Source organism: Pelmatolapia mariae, linkage group LG5 (genome assembly GCF_036321145.2).
Source record: "Pelmatolapia mariae isolate MD_Pm_ZW linkage group LG5, Pm_UMD_F_2, whole genome shotgun sequence".
In the NCBI taxonomy this organism is placed as follows: domain Eukaryota; kingdom Metazoa; phylum Chordata; class Actinopteri; order Cichliformes; family Cichlidae; genus Pelmatolapia; species Pelmatolapia mariae.
Window position 1 is genome coordinate 14,278,670 of NC_086231.1, and position 19,575 is coordinate 14,298,244.

Sequence of the window (19,575 nt, forward strand, 5' to 3'; positions counted from 1 at the left end):
TGTGGTAGTTTTGTTCAGCTCATCATAGCCAGCTATGTTTAGCAAAAATGCAACCCACATTTGTCAAGCCGCTTCTTCTGAAACATCAGTGTTGCCTCATAAAGTTGCCAACAAACCGCTGTCTATTTGTGATTTTTGCTCTAAAAAATTTGATGCTTATTTACACAGCAAACCAGAGTTTTTCCCCACAGTAACATTTTTCATTGTATTCCACAAACTCTCACGTTCAGAGGGAACATTTGGAGTCCCAGGAGTGGCACAAATCTCCAATCTAAGGTAAGAGCAACCAAGTAACCTCAGACCATGTGCCACTTAAAATATATATATATATATATATATATATATATATATATATCTCAAACCCAGTCCTTGTGTCCTCAAACTCTTTCTTGTTCTACCTTATTTAAATCTAAAGCCAGATGCAGAGTCACGAGTGTTAGCATTTGGCTCTTTGAGATGACCAGAAACCAACTAAATACTCAGATCAAATACACCAGACAACCACTGACCCCGAGTCAGTAAATTCGAAACTCCACGATCATGGTTCAACCACTGTGAGTCCACCGAACTACTGATAAACCCCACCATCCTGGGAGACTAGGCAGAAAGCAAATCAAACACAGCCAGGCCGAAGACGCTAACAGCTTCCTGTTCTGCCTAATTACATTTTCTGACCAGGAAGTGAGTACCAACTAAAATAATCAAATCAAAAGTTCTTTCTGTAAGACTGAGTCACACAAAAACTTTATCCACAATCAAAATGCATGAAAAAAAAGGCAAAAAGACGGTCACTGCAACAACAGAAAAGTCTCAAAAATGCTTAAAACATAAATTTAAAAGGGCAATCAAGTAAATTTATAAAATAAAACAAGCAATGTTGAGTTCCAGCGAAAAAAATCAATCTGTCGACACTTTCAAAGTGTGTTTGAGTTTTCTCTGTGCTGACACACTCTGATATCTCTTCAGAAACCAAACTAAACTTAACAGTTTAGCAGAGAAATAAAAATCTGCTGGTCAGCCTCATTTGTGATTGGTTGGAGGGGGTAGGAGAGGGGCAGAGCGATCATTGGTGATGGTCCTTCTGAGCTTTACTCCTCTAATAAGGGTCAACATGTTTCTGCTGCCTCCTCCATCTTCTTCTTCTTCTTGGGTGACCTGCTCAGGGTTTTGGTCCTGGCTGGTGGGTGGAGGAGCCTGGGGCTGGTAGTTGATGTTGTTGGGCACACCAGAGGGCTCTGCCTGAGTAGTGTAGGCCTGGTGCTGCTGTTGCTGCTGCTGGAACAGCTTCTGTTTCTGCTGCTGGTTCAACTGCAGCTGATACTGATCATGCTGATGCTGCAGCTGCTGGGCTTGCTGAATCTGGGGCTGTTGGAACTGCAGTAGCTGCTGATGTTGAAACTGTTGCTGCTGAATCTGTTGCTGCTGCTGCCATTGCTGGAACTGTTGCTGCTGAATCTGTTGCTGCTGCTGGAACTGTTGCTGCTGAATCTGTTGCTGTTGCTGGAACTGTTGAATCTGGAATTGCTGGTTGTGCTGTTGCTGTGGTTGACTGTATTGCCTCTGTTGCTGTTGTTTGACACTGTTCCCTCCCTCAGATGGCAGCGAAGGAACAGTGGGTACGGGCACTGGGATGGGCATCTGTCCTGGGACAATCTGGTAGTATGGGGAGGAGGAGGGTGGTAAAGCACTAAGACTCTGGGTGGAGGTGCAGAGTTTACTGTGACCTAAACCTACAGAAGAGGGCACTTTGAAAACATTCTCATCGCTTCCGCTGGTTCCGCCGACGGCTTTGAGTGGAACCTGCGGGGTGGAGATGGGGATGGGAACCCCACCACTGATTGTTCCTCTGCGATAAGGCGGCTTAGATGAAGGTTTGCGCCTGATGGTTGCCGTGTGGGAAGGCATCTGGCGGTTAGACCCACCACTCAAGTCGGACTCAGCCAATAGGCTGACAGTAGAGGCAGGACGCTTGGAGTGGATGAACTCCCGGTACTGGAATCTGAGGTCGGAGTTTCTCGGGATGGTCGATGACTTGTCAAAATCTGACTGGCTGTTGCCGTGGGAGAGGTGATGTAAGGAGATAGAGTCAGTGTCTCCGTGGAGAGAGATGGACTCATAGTCGACTGCAGAGATGGAGAGAGAATGTTAAAATGTTAGTTGCTCTGCTTTCAGGCAGACCTTTCATTACCTCTGGATTATCTCAGTGACATTTTTTTTTGTAAAGGGCTCTCATCTGCTCACCTGACAGACAAACAACAGAAGCAGCAGGAGCACATAATCACATCAGTGACTCACTGTCATGTTTGTGAATGAACAATTAGGGGATGCATCATTGTGGAAACTCTTATCAAACAAAAACAGGGCAACATGCAACCCAATTACTTTTAAAATGCATGCAAAACTCCAGTATAACGTTCCAAATAATAAGGTTAAAAACAGACGTCAATTCATGGCAACGACATTAAATTTGAAAAGGTCAAACACACACACAGACACACACAGGAGGAAGTAAATTACAGAGTACAGACAAAGCAGCTGAATTTGTTTCTAATGTTCTGTTTATTTTGGGTTCCAAAATGAAGTAAAAAAGGGACTACGTAATTTAAATGCGCCTGGCAGGTTCTCATCTGCCAGCATCAACACCAGAAATATGAAATGTGAGTAATTAATGTCTTCTCTTTGCAAGCAAGTGTGATGGGAGAAACCTCAGTCTCCTATAGGCTGGGTGACTAAGCTAAAAAAATATAAATAAATAAATTCCATACCTGGATTAACGCTGTATCCAAAAATGCATTAATTAATTTAATGGGTAAAATAAACAATGTCAGCTTGTCCGCCTGATGCCCTCACAGCAGTGTCACAAGATTTACCCAATTTTTACATCACTTTATACTTTGATACAAAAGAAGCTTTATTTATCTATTTATTTATTTTAAAGGATCTGCTGGGTAAGCAAGAAGTGACTATCCAGAGAAGTGTTGCCTCCTAGGCCCCATGCTTCACAAGTGAATCTTCGATAATTTGCTGATGTTTAAAATCGCAGTCCTGAAGCCTAGAAAATGCTTATGTTTTGTAACACTAACACTGTAAAACTGAGAAGAGAGACTTTATTTTCCTTGTGCGTGATAACTGAGATAACAGGAGGAAACTGCAGCCACTAATGATTAGGTTATTAAAATTGGCCATACAAGTGCCCTGACAGGCACCAAAATTAATAATTTTATCGTTGCCAAAAAGATTCTAATATTTGAAAATGAGGACAACGTTTATTGCTTCTTTTAAATAAACAGTGCTCTTTCAGCTGATGTAAGATCTTTAATAGATGAACCAAAAGTAGATTTAATGGTATGTTGGACGTGACATAAGCAGACATACAGGCAGGCAAATATACAGGCAGTCAGAGACCTACCATAGATAGGAGGATCTCTCTTTACAGCTGGAAGAGAAGGAAGGCAGTTTAACCAAGAAAACACAAAACTACTCAAAGAAATACAACAGGAAAAGTAGTAAAGATGAGCTGACACACCAGAAAAGCACAGAAGAAACAAGTGAACAGCAGGCAGGTCAAGAGAGTCAGTTTCACTGTCAGAAATCAGAAATGACACCCACAAGACGGTAAATCTGAGAAATTCAGCCAGACAAGCAGCAATTCACACCAAGGTTAGGGCTCCGTGAGAGAGTGTTTCCATTTTCCTAATAAACACAACATCTAATTGTTTTATTGTTGGCGGTGCTGCTGCCACTTTAGTTTGTATTTGGATCACATGTTGTTCGTCTCGGCCACATAGTTGGTTCAAAGAGCATTTAATCAAGAGCTCAATTAGATTTTCTATGATCTCTAGGACAAAAACAACAGCAACAAAAAAAATCGTAACAGCACAGTGAGCTGTGTTTAGTATAAATAAAAAGAAGTGCTGTGCTTTAATGTACTCACTGTGGGTGTGTATAGTGTCCTCGGAGCAGGACGGGGTGGTGGTTTGGGTGCTATAGCCGCTGGAACAGTGCAGAGAATCTCTGCTGCTTCTCGGGGCGTCAGAATTCAACGCACCCAGTGACAATGCCAGCTGATCCTGGGCCAAGCAGGGCTAAAGGAGTGACAGAAGGAGACTGATGAGGTTACAACTTTTCAACTAACGAAATATCTATATACTCCCTCAAGATCATGCTTCAAATTCACTGTTGACCATCCAGCGGTCAAAGCTTCTGTCACTGTGCCAACAAGCTGGAATAATCTCCAAAGTGACATCAGCAAAACTTTTTTGTCAAGGCTTTGAAAGTGTGGTTGGAGGACAGGGGTGCTTGTGTTATTTTATGTAAATATTGTAAACGTATTCAGCATTAATTTTTAGCAACCCTTTTATTTTTATTTATTTTTTTTATAATAAACTACCTTGGATTGAAAAGTGCTATAAAAATAAAATTCAATAGCAGAAATAGGAGAGGCGGGAACCAGGACAGAAAAGGGTTTTCTTGGCTCATAATCGGCCTTCGGGATTGTGATGAGCTAAATAAGCACAATATAGTAAAGGCAGTGCATTTAGATCATAATTATGATTGCAAAAGCTGCCAGAGAGGACAGGATTAAAAAAATAAAATAAAAATAACTTTTATTTAACGTTTTATTTTTTAAAGTGTTAACATTCTGTAAATGTTTTCATTATTTCCAGCCAAAACAACTTGAGACACCAAAAATTCCTCTATGGAGGAAAATCCCTGTAAAAGAGCTTTTGCATATGATCAACCTAGTTAACAAACAAAGCTAACAAACTGGCTCACAATTTTGTTAGTTTTGAGACTTTTTAATAATCTATGCTCGTCCTCTCTGCCTCCTGCTGGGTTATCAATATGCCTGCATGTTCAGGGCTCCAGGTAAAATAACTTCAGGTGTCTTTTAATTCATAAAGTCAATTAGTGATGAATGTAATTTGAGTATTTGGAACAAGTTTTTTTATTTTTTTATTTTTGCTTTGGAGAAAAACCACAGAAGCAGCCCGCTCTCAGGCTGGGATCCAGGCTGGAAGCCAGAATGTCATCTTTGTAGTTTTAACTTCATGACTGTCAGACTCAGAACATCACCTGTGCGTTTAACCACAGGATGTTTGCACAAGAACCACCAACCACCTTTTAGAGCCTGTTTAGCACCAAAAACACCAGTTCACCACAAGGATCTGTATCCTGGCTGAGAACATCAACTGTGACAATTTCACACAGATGAAATACAAAGAACTTCTCTTTTTTCCCCGAAGCACTTAAACTGTCACAGTGTAGTGCCATAAAAGCACCTCCTGGTTCTTCCTGTCACTCCTTGAAAGCAGGAAGCAAGAACATGGAAGAACAAAGAAAAGGAGGAAAGCAAAACAGACAAGGTACTGATAACAGTAGAAAGAAACAAAAGAGAAGAGGAGCCGACATAAGATTAGGAGTGTAGATCATTTTAGTCCTCTGATCTCCTGCTGCCCTCTGGTGGATGATTTGGTTGTTTAAAGATCCAATTCCGCTCTGTTTTTGAACTCTATAATATACCATTGAAACTACACTTGCATGCATTTTCTGACTTTTATTTATTATGTTTTGTTTTAATAAACAGTTTTTCTTAGTTCATTAACTGTATCAATAAACAAAAAATATAAACATAAAATAAACTCGTGTCTTCAGGAATGTTTAGTCCAGTATTATTTTACTTTAATATTTATCATTAGTTTTGATTTTTAATTCGTTCTCGTAAATTTTTTCTTAACAATTCCCTTTCATTTCAGCAATTTCCACAGTGGTTTTTCTCATTTTAATCCAGCTGTTATTAGTTTGTGCGTTTTTTGTTGTTTTTGTTGTTTTATTTAAACAGAAATTTCAATACAGGCATGTATTGTTTCGTATTTTTCTTTTAATTTCTATTTAGCTTTTTATTAGTTTTTTACTTTAGTGTTGTTTGTTTGTTGCTACAGCTTTGATGTTTAAAAATGTTTAATATTTTGGGTTTTTGTTTTAACATTTGTGTTGTGAGTATTACAGGTTTACATTATAATACACAAACAACCCTTCCAGTCTCAATAAAGATGGCATCAATTCCTTCCTTATGCTTTCCAAGCAAACACAGTTTGTTTGTTTGTTGTTTTTTAAATTATTTTAGACAGCACACACATACTGTTTCAGTTAGTTTCATGTAGACTGAAAGATACAGATGAGATTTTACAAGAACAATCACCAGAATCCAAATATGCTTTCTGTGGGTTTTACCTTTCCAGATGCAGACATGGCGCGAGCTCGCTCTCCATGTATGTAGGCATTGTGTGGAGGGGCCAAGAGGCCGTTCTCCGCCCCTCCAGTTCCCCCAGAGGCCAGCTGATTGGTGGAGCCAACTGAATCCTGTCATTAAGAAACCAAGTCAGAGCGGATCAAAGGTACAAATCATTAAATGTAGAATCACAAATCAACCGCACAGAGTACAGAGAGTATAGTTCTGTTCAGCCATCATAAAAGTCTCTGGTGGAAAGAAATTGACAGAATATACATTTGTAATAAAAGCTTGTAACTTACATCTATGTCAGCACAGCCATCAGTTTTAATCAGATGTGTAAGAAACAAGCTCTATTTTCTATATATCAGACTTGCATAATGGCTGCTGATGTTAGACCATCAACACGACATGTTAGCAGTTCAGCCAGCGATTTACTGAGAGAAACATCACATAGAAAATACTTCTTTGTCATTTTAAAAAGATCAATAAAAGTTCCTCATTCAACAGCAACATGAACCCTTAATGATTTTGTTCTTCCTCACATAATTTTGAGATAATTTTGCTCAATTTAAAACATAAACTTACATTTTTATTATAGGACGACTGACAAGACACCACTGACAGCAATAATGACACCAGTTTAAAAGGGTGTTACACCAAAATTCAAGAACAGAAAGGGCGTCTTGGCGGCGGGAGACACATAACAGGTACTTAAGATAAGGAGAAGGCTTGCTTTTGAGGTGGGATGAAGCAATCGTGTTATTTATTAAATAACAGTGTTAACAAGGAAAAAAGTAAAATAAATATGTCACGTTTGGCTTTGTGTAAAGTCATTAGTGGACGGGTGTGATTTTTTTTTTTTTTTTAAATAAAACAAATTATTACATTCACTGCTACTGAAAATAAGGAGTGGGATGTTATGAATCTTTTAAATGTCCAGGTGACCATATATCAAAAATATATTATGGGCAGTTTTTTAGAATTCCTAATCCAAAAATCCAACATCAACTAAGCTAAAATGACCACAGCATTTCCAGCTAAACTCCTGGCTTAGAGAAAGCAGTCAGGGAAGGGACCTTTTTTGTGCTCCTGAGAGCTTGACCTTAAAAAAACAAAACTCTAAAGAAGTGTCATTTTGAGTCTAAAAGCTATCAAGAAAAGTAAGGGTTTTTTTAATTGAATATTAGTACAGTACTTAACTGTAACACATAAATCTGAAACATAAGCATAAAAAAAGTTGACACAAAACCACTTTTAAAGAGAATGAAAAAAAGAAAAGACACTGATAAATAAACAAATACTGAAAATACTCACACAATTACAGAGTACCTAGAACTGTACTTGTGAAGGCTCAGAAACATTTTTTATGGAATGGGATCAAGAATTACGTCTAAAATTACAACAAAATGGATTTGAGATATGAGGTCCATCCTGGGACACAGAGTGGAGGAGACCGAAGACAATTAAAGGTGAAACTGAAGGTGTGAGCTGATGAAAAAATGTGGAATTAAAAAAACAAAAGAGGTAAAATAGCTGGAGCCAATGTGACATTGAAACCAGATTCACACCAATGGAAGACAAAAGGGTCAAAATCACAGGACGGCACTCGGGTGGTCGGGAGGAATGTAATAGTTATATAGTTTTTTCCTCACAGTTTTCAAATCCCTGCGGCTAAAGCGGCGACTCTGAGCGGGGCGGTGGCCATAGCCAGCTGCGTAACCATAGCGACCACGGCTGCCGTGACGGCCGAGGCGAGAGGGGGAGTTCCCTTCGCTGAGAGATCGACCGTTTTCATCGCAGCCGGTGAGCAGATAGGGGGAGGAGCAGCGCTACACACAGGAAAGGGTTAGAGTGGCATGTGTTTGTTTTTGTTGTTACTGTTACAAGCTTTTATTTTGAAGATCCTTAAAGCTGACAGTGTCATTTTAAAATGTGGATGAAGCCTGAAGAATGTGGAGTGTACAGCATTGCAGGAATGGTATATTTAAGTGAAATGCACCTTTAAAGATATTGAAAATATTTGACCAGAATTTGCTTTATTTATTGCGGAAATTTGATTTAAAACTATAAAGTATATAAGTTTGAATGAAATAAGAGTATCTTAATATCACTGATGTACAGTATATGGCTAGAAATATATGGACACCCCCAAATGCTACACTTGTGATTTCCGGGCATTAATCTGCTGCTAACATTTGCCCACATTTGTTCCCATTCAGCCAAAAAGGTTTTAAAGTCCAACAATGAGGTTGGGGGATCTAGCCTAAAGCTGAGCGCACACACACAACTGTCAGGCACAAATGCACTTTGGAAGCGTCGGCCATAAGCTATTTAAGAAAGATGGACATAACCACCGTGCCGTCAGCTATATTTTGCATTTTGAAGTGTCAGTATAGCATTTTTGGTGCTGCCATTTTACATATATACACCTTTTTTAGCCAAATGTTAAAATATTTGGACAAGAGGATGAAGTGATTCTCTGTTAACGTTAGCAAGCACAGTATAGATGCAGTGCAGACACATAAGTTCATCTGAATTAGAAGGAAGTTGCTTTCTACAATTATATAATAAAGATTTACCATTACTGTCCTGGAAATAAAAAAATGAGCTAAAAGACACAGGAGTGTGTGAAAAGGGATGACCATGTACTTTTGGCCACATAGTGTAAAATGTATTCTTAACAGTATTTTTGAGAACAACAGAAATAAAATTGTTGTAACAAAGGTAAAAAGTGTGTTACCTGCATGTGTAGTCCATCCACAGCACAGCTGATAGAGTCCAAAGAGGGAACATGTCTCACTGATCCTGACTGGTAGCTATGAGGCAAAGACACAAAAACTAAGAAATGAAGGCAAGCAAACAGAACAAAAAAAGAAAGAAAAAAAAGCAGCGACTGTCTGGAATGTGAAAATCACATAATAAAGAACTTATTTTAGAATTAAAAGCCATAAACACTGCAAAACACAACAAAGTGAAAGAGGAATGAAGTTGCTGGTATAAGCTCAGTGAAAGTTTGAAATGGAGCCGAAAGCCAGTAATATAACACGCTTTGTTGTGATTTTCTGTTTATACTCTCATCCTGGACATCTCGAGTTATCACCTCTGCAGAACGTGCACACTCTCATGTGCGTCAGTCATAAAAAGGCACGACTTTATGACTGTAACTGTCCAATCTGACACTTTGATAATCACAACTCAGAAAAATATGTAGTCTAAGCCTGGATTTAACTTTGACTTGCATCAACTTGCACGGAAACAAAGTTTAAGATGTGATTTTTAAATATAGTGCAGTACACACAGTAAAGTTCCAAACACGGTGACAAAACATCAAAATGAAAAGAAACCAGCACTGCACACTGATATTATTAGAATGTGAAATGAAGTGATATGAAATACTGTATGTTGTAAACTGATATCAGCTTTGGTGTGTAACCCACCTGCTGATGCTGCTCTTCCTGGAGAGAGTGTTACTGGGAGAAGCTGGAGGTGTCTGATAGGTGTAGTTGAAATCAGAACCTTTAAGGTCCAGGATCACCTGTAATACACACAAAAGACAGCTGTGGTGTTTTTCCTTTTATTTTCCAAAGTTGGGATGTTTCTACTGAAGGCATAAAGCTCAGAAATACAGGAAGTGCTGAAGCTGGAACTATATTCAGTGGTGGATTAATACACATTTGCAACTCCAGTGGGTATTACCAGAACCAAGTTAGTCAATGAAAGTGTGGGTCAAAATAAACTACAGTGTGTAGTTTTTTGGACAAAGATGGGCCTCCGCAGATAAACCATGCTTTGCATACATACACAGCACTTTCAGAGGGACCAATCACTGTTGGTCGTAGTCTTTTTCTGACATTTGCTGAAAATAACAAGACAAAATAAAAAAACAAAACATCATCTGCCTTGAAATTGCTAATGTGTTTTTATAATCTGTCAGAGAAAACAGTGTCTTCACTCTTATGTTGAAATTTAAGGTTCTTTTAATCGTTTTCATTCAAGGGGAAAAAAAGGAATATTAGTATTTTTTTAATACAAATTCGTTTTTTGTTTTTTTAATTAAATGACAAGGACCTGCTGATTAAATGATTTGTCGTGCTGGGCTACTTCTTTAGAGAAGCCCCACCTCCATGTGTTGAATTGCTTTGATCTGCAGTAAGGTGAAGAGCCACAAATCATAACCTGTTGCAAAAACTGATCTGTGTGCTGCAACATTAAGTTCACCAAGGTTGCAGAACAAGAGCTACTGTCAACTTGTCACAGCACTTGGCAATTAAAATATTTGTGGATGAGAGTCTCCCACCACAGAGAATACAAATCTGGGGAAAACAGAGTAATAGCACTAAAAAAGTAATATTAGGCCTACAGAGGGTGCTAGAGGAAAACTGAAAGATCACTAAGTAAAGATGGAGAAGGTGGTTAAGGTACCTGCTCGCTGGCTGGTGGAAGTTTATTGGGTTCAGCTGTCAAGTTTGTCAGATCTTCCAGAATGGTCTGCAGGTGTGTCACCTCACCCAGCATGTTGATCTCATGGTCCTACAAGACAAGCTCCTTTTATTTTACTTTGCCAGGTTAGAAAAGTCTGAAAAAGTCTTGTTCTGTATCCCTCTTTCACACACAGACACACACACAACTGACCAGCACAGGCTTCAGCATGCTGACAAAACTACAGTATCGAGCTCTTTCTTCTATCAGTGCTCTGCACACAGCTCGCTTCTCGGTGTCCTCCAGCACAGCATAACGCACATTGACGTCCTGCAGCGCGTTGTCCAATTGTCCCCGAGCTTCATCCTTCCCTAAAACACAAACAGGAGGAACTGATGGTAGACCGGTCCAGATGATAGAAATATATGGAGACAGCAGAAATGTCTGTAGTCCAAAGCAATTCTGATATTTTAGCTTCATGATACAAATCACCAGTATTACATACACACACACACACACACACACACACACACACACTCCTGGAACAAGACTCTGGATAGATGAAAGAAAGATTAACTCATAGCAAAATGATGAGAGGACAAGAGTATGTAGAAGAAAAGGCTCATGATAGAGCCATCGTACAGATGGATGATGGCTCTAAACGTACAGCAAACGCAACTCAAGAAATCCTTAAGGCAAAGAAATTGACTTCTCCACTTCAGCTCATCTAAAAAATGTTTTTCACTGCAGGAAGGAAAAACTGAGGATAAAATGACCACAAACAAGCAGAAACAGAAGGCAGCTGCAGTAAAGATCTCAAAAAGAATCCCAAGGAATGAAACAGCTGTGTGTGGAGGAAACCACACAGAAACTTTACATAGAAATTCGTGCAAATGAATGATAGGCATCATTTTAGTTTTCCAAACACTTTTGAACCTGTGAAAAATGCTATGTTTAAAAACCATCTGTAATTTTGTAACAGTATATACATTTATTTTGTGTAGAACCCATCAAATGAAAGCTGTGAGTCTGCAGTTAATTACATTATCACCACAATGTTTCCCACTGTTTAATTTTAATTTGATTCGGCGTTAATTTGTTTTTCGAAAAGTGAGGATATTATGCAAATGTCCTGATGCTTGATTACACAATATGGGCTCAAAATGTGGTCATAAATATTTTGTACTTGTAAATCAGTTTTGTACTTGTAAATCAGGATTTGTATGTGTAAAAAGAATTTGTGTGTGTGTAAAAAAGATTTGTATGTGTAAAAAGATTTGTGTGTGTGTAAAAAAGATTTGTATGTGTAAAAAAGATTTGTGTGTGCGTAAAAAAGATTTGTGTGTGCGTAAAAAAGATTTGTGTGTGCGTAAAAAAGATTTGTGTGTGGACTGCAAGTTACCCCTGCAAGTTACACGTACGAATTTTGACCCTATTTTTCTTCCTTTCATCTGATTGGTCAATGTCATGTCAATCACAAATGTAATAATCCAATCAGAGAACAGATGGGTTTGGCTGTCGGAGGGGCACTTTTTTGAAATGCAGGTCCTTGAAGGGTAATACAGTTTGAAGCTGGAGGATCTCTATATAAATATCCGATAGCAGCTAGGTCCGCTAACTTTCAGCAGCTGTTGAAAGGATAAAGTTGTGGTATGTCAGTGGTTAGAAATACCATCATTACTTTAGGATTAGTTTAACACAAAGTCAGGGCTGACCCGGGACCACTGCTGTGAGTCACAGTGCGCAGCATAAAAGTCCTTTCACATCGGACACAGGATGTGCTGCTAATGCTAACTGCTAACTAAAAGCAAAGGATCCAGAATTTGTTGCGCTGGCTGCTGAGCTCTGTGGGTTTTTGCAGCAGCTCTACCTGTACTAGCTGCACCTGCTCCTTGTCGTTTCTATCTCTGACTTTATGTCCTCTACAAGAGTTTGGTTTTTTTTTTTGCTAGTTCTTCAAATGTTCAATAAAAACATGTATGCTAATTCATAAGGAAGAAAGCTTTGTAATGAAGACTGTCATTTCCAAAACACTGCCCGCCCCCCGCGGTCCGCAGCGCTGTTGAAAAGGCTGTGGAAGTCCCTGTATTAAGCACATAGACCTGTGACACAAAAATCACCAAACTCAGACGACCACAGACTGTTTTCCTTCGTGGTGATGAAGGAAAACGCTGGGTTGGCATGTAAAAGGGCATTTATTCCCTTCAAAGACCTGCAGTTCAAAAAAAGCGTCCCTCCGACAGCCAAACCCATTTGTTCTCTGATTGGATTGTTACATTTGTGATTGACATGACATTGACCAATCAGATGAAAGGAAGAAAAATAGGGTCAAAATTCGTACGTGTAACTTGCAGGGGATTTTTGGCTAAGTCCACACACAAATCTTTTTTACGCACACACAAATCTTTTTTACGCACACACAAATCTTTTTTACGCACACACAAATCTTTTTTACGCACACACAAATCTTTTTTACGCACACACAAATCTTTTTTACGCACACACAAATCTTTTTTACACATACAAATCTTTTTTACGCACACACAAATCTTTTTTACACATACAAATCTTTTTTACACACACACAAATTCTTTTTACACATACAAATCCTGATTTACAAGTACAAAATATTTATGACCACATTTTGAGCCCATAACACAACAGTGAAAAAATTCCCACCACGCCATCTGTGGTAAAAATTTTCACACAAATCCATCCTTAACTTTTTGATCAACTTTCTACTACAATATAACAACCAGCTAATGTTAAATCTAAAAATATTTGCTTTTGGTGTATTGATGGTGTGGAGGCAGTTAACCAAAGCAAGTATCACAGTTCTTATAAACAACATTAGTGCAACACCTCTTCCTTATAATGAGCAATACTGTGTGTGAAGGAAACCACACAGGCTCACACTGTGTTACCCATATGCTACCACCAGAGGGTAGAACAGCACCACATAAAAGCAGTGAAGAGACACATGCAAACGCATCACACACGCACACACGCAAACAGTCAGCTGTTTGTCACACACCCTGCCTGACCTTATCCTTCTGTGTGCGCTGAACATAAGTGCTTAAAATGTGAAAATTAGTATGGCAATGTAGGATTTCCCAGCTCAGATTAACAAGACTGAGCGTTTTGTCATTGGTTAACAGGCATCTTGCATGCTTAGAATTCCTTCAATAACGTGTCAGTAAAAGGCTCTGAGTAATTGAGGTGCTTTAGAGTGGGATGGAATTTGAGTTTGAGGAAGAGAAACGGACACTTGGTTTCCCTTTCTCTGACTCCTTTGATTTGATTTACTACATTGTTTACTGGACTCTATGCCAGCATGTGAACCATACCAGGCTTGTCACATGAGTCATGAGAAGCCCTGAAACCCAGTTTACCACTGCAACAACCTCGAGTCTTTGTTAGACAATAATAGCCTTCACAAAGCTAGCCATGGGACAGCTCAGGAGTGATCTGCCTTGAAGATGATATTTTACAGCTCTGTCATCACCATTTTAGCTCTTATTCCTCCCTGTAAAGCAGACTGGGTATTATGCTTAGCTGATGCCTAAACCCTGAAACCTTTCTAATGGCCATTAGGGAGCAACTCTTTGTTAGTCCATGACAAAATTACCCTATTGCTCTATAAACTTAGGAAACACTTTCCAGGTGAAAATCTGATCTCAAATGCTGGTTTTGAGTGTTATTAAAACCAAATTATATATTTTTTTTACATTATGGTCCTCATTTGAGTCACAAAGTAAGATAAAGCAGCTGGCCTCTTATGAGTGTGTAGTATCCCCTAGTTTCTCAATTAGAAAACACCAAGATGGCAACCGTAAAAAAAAAGTCGGCTTGAAGTTTCACAACAAAACTTCGGTAACTAATGGGTGGCATCATCTTGTCTTAATCTTTGATACAGAGTCTATTCTTTTACACCGCCAGCCATTAGACCCGAAGAGGGCACATTAACTGAGATAAAGTGAGCAAAGGCTCATATATGAACAACTGAATTCAAATATGACACACAAAGTGCTGAATTATGTTAAATGCCAAGTATTTGGTAGACTGAAATCCTAATGTCCTGGATCCTCAACTCAAAAAGCATCAACTTTTCTCCAAATTTATGTATCAGTCTGGTGCACTCCGAGGTTCCAATATAAAGATTACATACAAAAAACAATCCATTTAAATGCTGCATCAGCTTTCAGCTAGCTTACATCGTGCCAACTGTATCCTGCACCAGCACACACGTTCATGGCTGTTTTATGAATATGGACTCATCACTGACAATCATCAAAATGTAATTTTTGCCATTAAAACCCCCCCCCCAAAAAACCAAAACACTCCTGAATACACACCTTTGAGTCAAAGAACATATTTTTTTTCCACCAGCTGACAGAAGGCTCTGTCTCTTCAGTGAACTGTGATCAAATCGGCTCCCTCATTTCTTTCTTTTCCACTCCAAACTAACAGTCTTCATGCCACACTGACAGGCTGTAGTATAAGGTCAAAGCTGCATAACTAACAGATATTTCCACGCAAGATTCTCAGCGTCTCTCCACTGGAGCCCACAAGTTTCCACATCACACTTCTGTAAGCTGCACACTGGACCTGCTTGTACGTACATGTGCTAAACTCATTTAAGGTGAGTGCAAAGAAACTTCCCCCCTTCAGCAGACAAACGTAAAAACAGCCTTCTGGTGTCAAAACCGGCACATACGTCATTCTGCTGCGAAGTTCAAACATCCAAGTGGAGAAACAAAAAGCAAAGCACATTTTTGAGACCAAATTCTTCAGGATAATTTTCAGGATTCACTTAAGAATCTGACCGATTTGTTGCACTAGAAAGATTCTGAAACTGAAGTTAAGCTAAAATCACTTCAGGCAATCTGAAATGGTGTGTAAAAGACATGACTTAAATGTTTTATGGCATTTATAACACATGCTCCATGTGTCGCCACTGTGAGCACAAAGAAAGTCAATGTCAGTGCAAACTGCTCCTCCACACACTTCAACAGAGTTTTGATGTCACCAAAGCAATAAGGATAATTTCTGAACTGTGAATCTGTTACTGGAGCAGGAGAATGTTACAAAAACATTTCAAAGGATATGGGGGAGAATCTGAGAGAACAGAGATGTAACCAAATGAATTTCAGAAGCAAGTCTTGTCAGTCCAAAGCTCCTGGATGGATTATTTATTTATTTCTTTGTTAAAGGCAAAGGGTCAGTTTAAAAACCTTTCCACCATAGTCTAGATTTCTACTAGAGATATGTGAAGTCACAGAATGGCTGCATTAAAAGTTCAGTACAGAGTGACAACACAATCAGTATCTGTGGTTCATCCCCACAACGCAATGATCTCAAGCCTTTAAATACCCTCAAATTAAGAGGCAACCCCCTACACTGAAAATTGAAGTGGGAAGTCTGCCTCCACAGACTTGAAACTTGTATTAACCTCTACTTTCCACATGCTTCAGCACAACACAACACACTCTTTGAGAGCAGAGGGAGGCTAACTACCAGGTTTAGTGGTACAGAAAGTCTCCCGTAGATTTTCCTTCAGGAATAATTAAGTGCCACTGAGGAATAACAGAGTCTGTAGGTGTAACTGTTTGGTACAGTGTTGTCTGGTCTGAGTCTGGCGGTTCAGACCCACAGGTAGAGAGGACAAACAGAGTTCTGACCTGCAGACCACCCAACTGTGGAAACAACCACTGGATGTAAAAATGAAGCCCAGAGGCGGTGAAAGAAGTTTTCAAAGAATTCAAAGGATCATGTTTTGCAAAGCAGCATCCTTCATGTTTCATACACAGCTTCCTTCATTTTATTCTAACTTGATATTCCTCAAAGAATATCTATATCTATATAGTCTCTGACACTTTTATCTGTCAGCCTTAGATGAATTTTAGTTTGAGAACCTAAATGCAGGTAAGTTAACAAACACTATCAGTTAGGATAGGTGCCACTGGGCTATATAATATAGCGAGTATTTTCATACTGACTACATTTTATTTGCAATATTTTCTTACTGAACTCCATCACTTGCAAGCAGATGATTGTTTCAAATGAACAATTACAGCCATCTAACATCTCATATTACAGCTCACAGCCACCTGCAAAATCCCACAAACTGATCCCCGGGCTTATCTGTTCACCAGATTTCTGTTAAACTGTTCTTTAATAAAGTTTGAAATATTTTTCCAGCAAACATGGTGCAAACAAAACCTCTTTCAAACTTCAACAGCGAGAAGTAGGAAAAACAGAGACGGGGACAGCAAGTCCTGTGAAAAACAGTGAGAAGCAATTTCCACAGCCAAACACAAACCCACACACACTGAAGACTCTGTGCAGACGTTAAGCTCAACCTAAACACAGCCTGTTCCCTCAGGTGTGTGTGAGAGCATGGAGAAGACTGAGGATAATTTCACATTGCTAACAGAAGCTCAGTGTCCGTGTGTGCTGTTAGTCTGACTTCTAGGCTCTGTGGAAACACACACAGGCTGCTGTTTCTGCAAGGCTCCAGCTTCTACAAGCTGGAGCCTTGTAGAAACAAAAACACAAAGACCTGAACTCAGAAGCTCCATCCATCAGAAGCTCCATCCTGCAAATTCATGCCGTTAAAGGTGAAACACAGTTCACGCAAAGCTAATTCTCACCAGCTGGGAGACATAATGTAAAAACACCTCATGGATGCTTCCAAATGTAGCTCCAGCTTACCTCAATGCGTTTGAGAATTTGTTCCTGTGGCCATTTTAACATTAATTTTCTCAATCTCTAGATTTTTATGGCTTAACAATGTATAACACACAAACTAAAATGCCTCAGGCAAGCCAAAATCTAACCGAGCTAAACCTAAATTAATTCTACTTAAGTCAGACACATGTAACCTGAGAAGTTAATGAGAGGAATCTTTTTCCTCTGGACTACACTTCCCTGTAATCATCTGTCAGTCAAACAGTATGAGGAAAGAGGTCACTTATCAGTGTGTGGAGCTGCTTCCACACAAGCTGCAGTGAATATTGTCTTTGTAAACTGCAACAGCATGGCTGAATAGTGCGTTTTTATTTTTGTACAACAATAAGACTTAATGACACAAAAGAATAGACTAAATCAGGCCCCGAATACATATATAATGCACAGTGGTGGTGCAGCGATTGCAGTAAATGCAAGGTTAAATAATGAATGATCAGGCCCCATCATATCTTATAGTACCATATTATCTCTGGAGCACTTAACTCTCTAAGTGCAGGCTTGTGGTTCTTAGAGTTTGCAAAGTAGAACTAGTTGCAGAGCTTCAGCTATCAGACACCTCTCCTGTGGAACCAGGTCCAAGTCTGGCTTCAGGAGACAGACACCCTATCTACTTCTGAAAATAGGCTTCAAACTTTCCTTTTAATTTACAGATAAAGTTGGATCAGGAGACCTTGAACCATCCCTTAGTTATGCTGCTATAGGCTCAGACTACTACTCTTTTCACCGCCCGTGTGTTTATATGCTGTTAATGCATGTCATTAACTTTTGTCTCCTCTTTCCTATAATTTGTATTTTGGCCTCATCGCTCCATGATCCCATTTCTTTATCTTTCCTCTTACCCCCAAAACCAGCCGTTGCACAACACTCCCCCTTTACTGTGCCTGGTTCTGAAGTGTCTACTTATTCAAAGTAAGATCATGTGACCGTTGGGGTTTTCTCACTAATATTGTAGGGTATTTATCTTCCCATATGTTAAGTGCATTGATGTAACTGTTGCTGTAAACTGCTGCTATAAAGATCAAAAATATAAATACAAATACAAAAGTGTGAAAAGGTAAATGCAGATGTGGAATATATTCGTATTACTGTATACAACTTTACTAATTGTAAAAAATACAGAATCCCAATAGGAAAAAGCAGCTGTGGGCAGCTATAAAATGAATTATTCTTTGTATTAAATGCAATTATTGTGTCTAAAATATGGTTAACCAGATTCCACATCAAACTTAAAAAACTAACATTTCTTTGCTGTGTCACTTGCAGTTTTGTTAGACTTTAGAAACTAAAAATCTAACAAAACTGAAAATTGAAAATAAAAAAAAGGACATGACTGTCATTTAACTTAATGTTTAAGATTTCTCCTAATCAAACTTTGCTATTATCATTTGTTAGTGGAGTTCATTTGAAAAATTCCTCATAGTGACAACAGTAACTCGGCTCAAGTATGAATTCAAAAACCTCCCAGCCACCACTACATCTTCCATGGACCAAAAATGTAACACAATCTGAAATAAACTCCTAAAAAAAAATACCCAACTACACACCCAAGGAATTAGACTTGAGCCAAAATATGATCTGTTCACTCAGAGAAAGCAAATCCAACCATTAACCAGGGTTCAGTTTTGGTTCTTGGGTACTGGAGGCTTAGCAGATCAATAAAGACCTCTTTAATTATATCCATATATTGATACCATCTCTCATTATTTAGTGCAAGGTTATTATAGCTAACTAGAACTAACACTAGTGTAAAAACATCCATGCTTTTGTAAAAAAAAAAAAAAAAAAAAAAAAGGGGTGCAGGGAATAACCAAAATGACTTTCTGTGCACACAAGAGTAAAATAAAAAAATATAGAGGGCAAGTATTTAGTTTTATGAAGACTGTTCAATTTCAACAGCTTGTAATGCCAAATGATGCCTGCAAAATATTTTTGAAGCACAATGACTAATTTTGATGCTGATGTTCAGCTGCTTTTAAAAGCTTACTCATTAAACAGTCTAGACCATCTGCGTCACATGCCGATGATGTCTTTGGTGTGAGACAGGTGGTTAGGCAGTTTTAGGTGATGTCAAAGGTTTCTGCAGCACTCTCCAATGCAGGTTGAAACCAGCAGAAGCTGTATGCAAAAACTGTCTGGATATTCAAATGAGGACATTTAACCTCCCTGCTCTT

General features: G+C 38.9%; 1 protein-coding gene across 3 annotated transcripts in view; it reads right to left on the reverse strand.

Moving 5' to 3' along the window:
• Positions 1–366: 366 nt before the first annotated feature.
• The window catches only part of mtss1 (MTSS I-BAR domain containing 1), a 79,819-nt gene continuing 60,610 nt past the window's right edge, over positions 367–19,575 (reverse strand). Inside the window, exons 7-15 of one of the 3 annotated variants that reach the window (XM_063473743.1) lie at positions 10,868–11,025; positions 10,658–10,765; positions 9,673–9,770; positions 8,976–9,051; positions 7,888–8,064; positions 6,235–6,363; positions 3,935–4,085; positions 3,410–3,436; positions 367–2,123 (exon numbers count right to left, since the gene is read on the reverse strand). In XM_063473743.1, the coding sequence (XP_063329813.1) occupies positions 1,021–2,123; positions 3,410–3,436; positions 3,935–4,085; positions 6,235–6,363; positions 7,888–8,064; positions 8,976–9,051; positions 9,673–9,770; positions 10,658–10,765; positions 10,868–11,025 (2,027 nt within the window). In that variant the 3' untranslated portion in view covers positions 367–1,020. The remainder of the gene's footprint in view (positions 2,124–3,409; positions 3,437–3,934; positions 4,086–6,234; positions 6,364–7,887; positions 8,065–8,975; positions 9,052–9,672; positions 9,771–10,657; positions 10,766–10,867; positions 11,026–19,575) is intronic. The other 2 variants (XM_063473745.1, XM_063473744.1) reach the window with 2 other exon arrangements.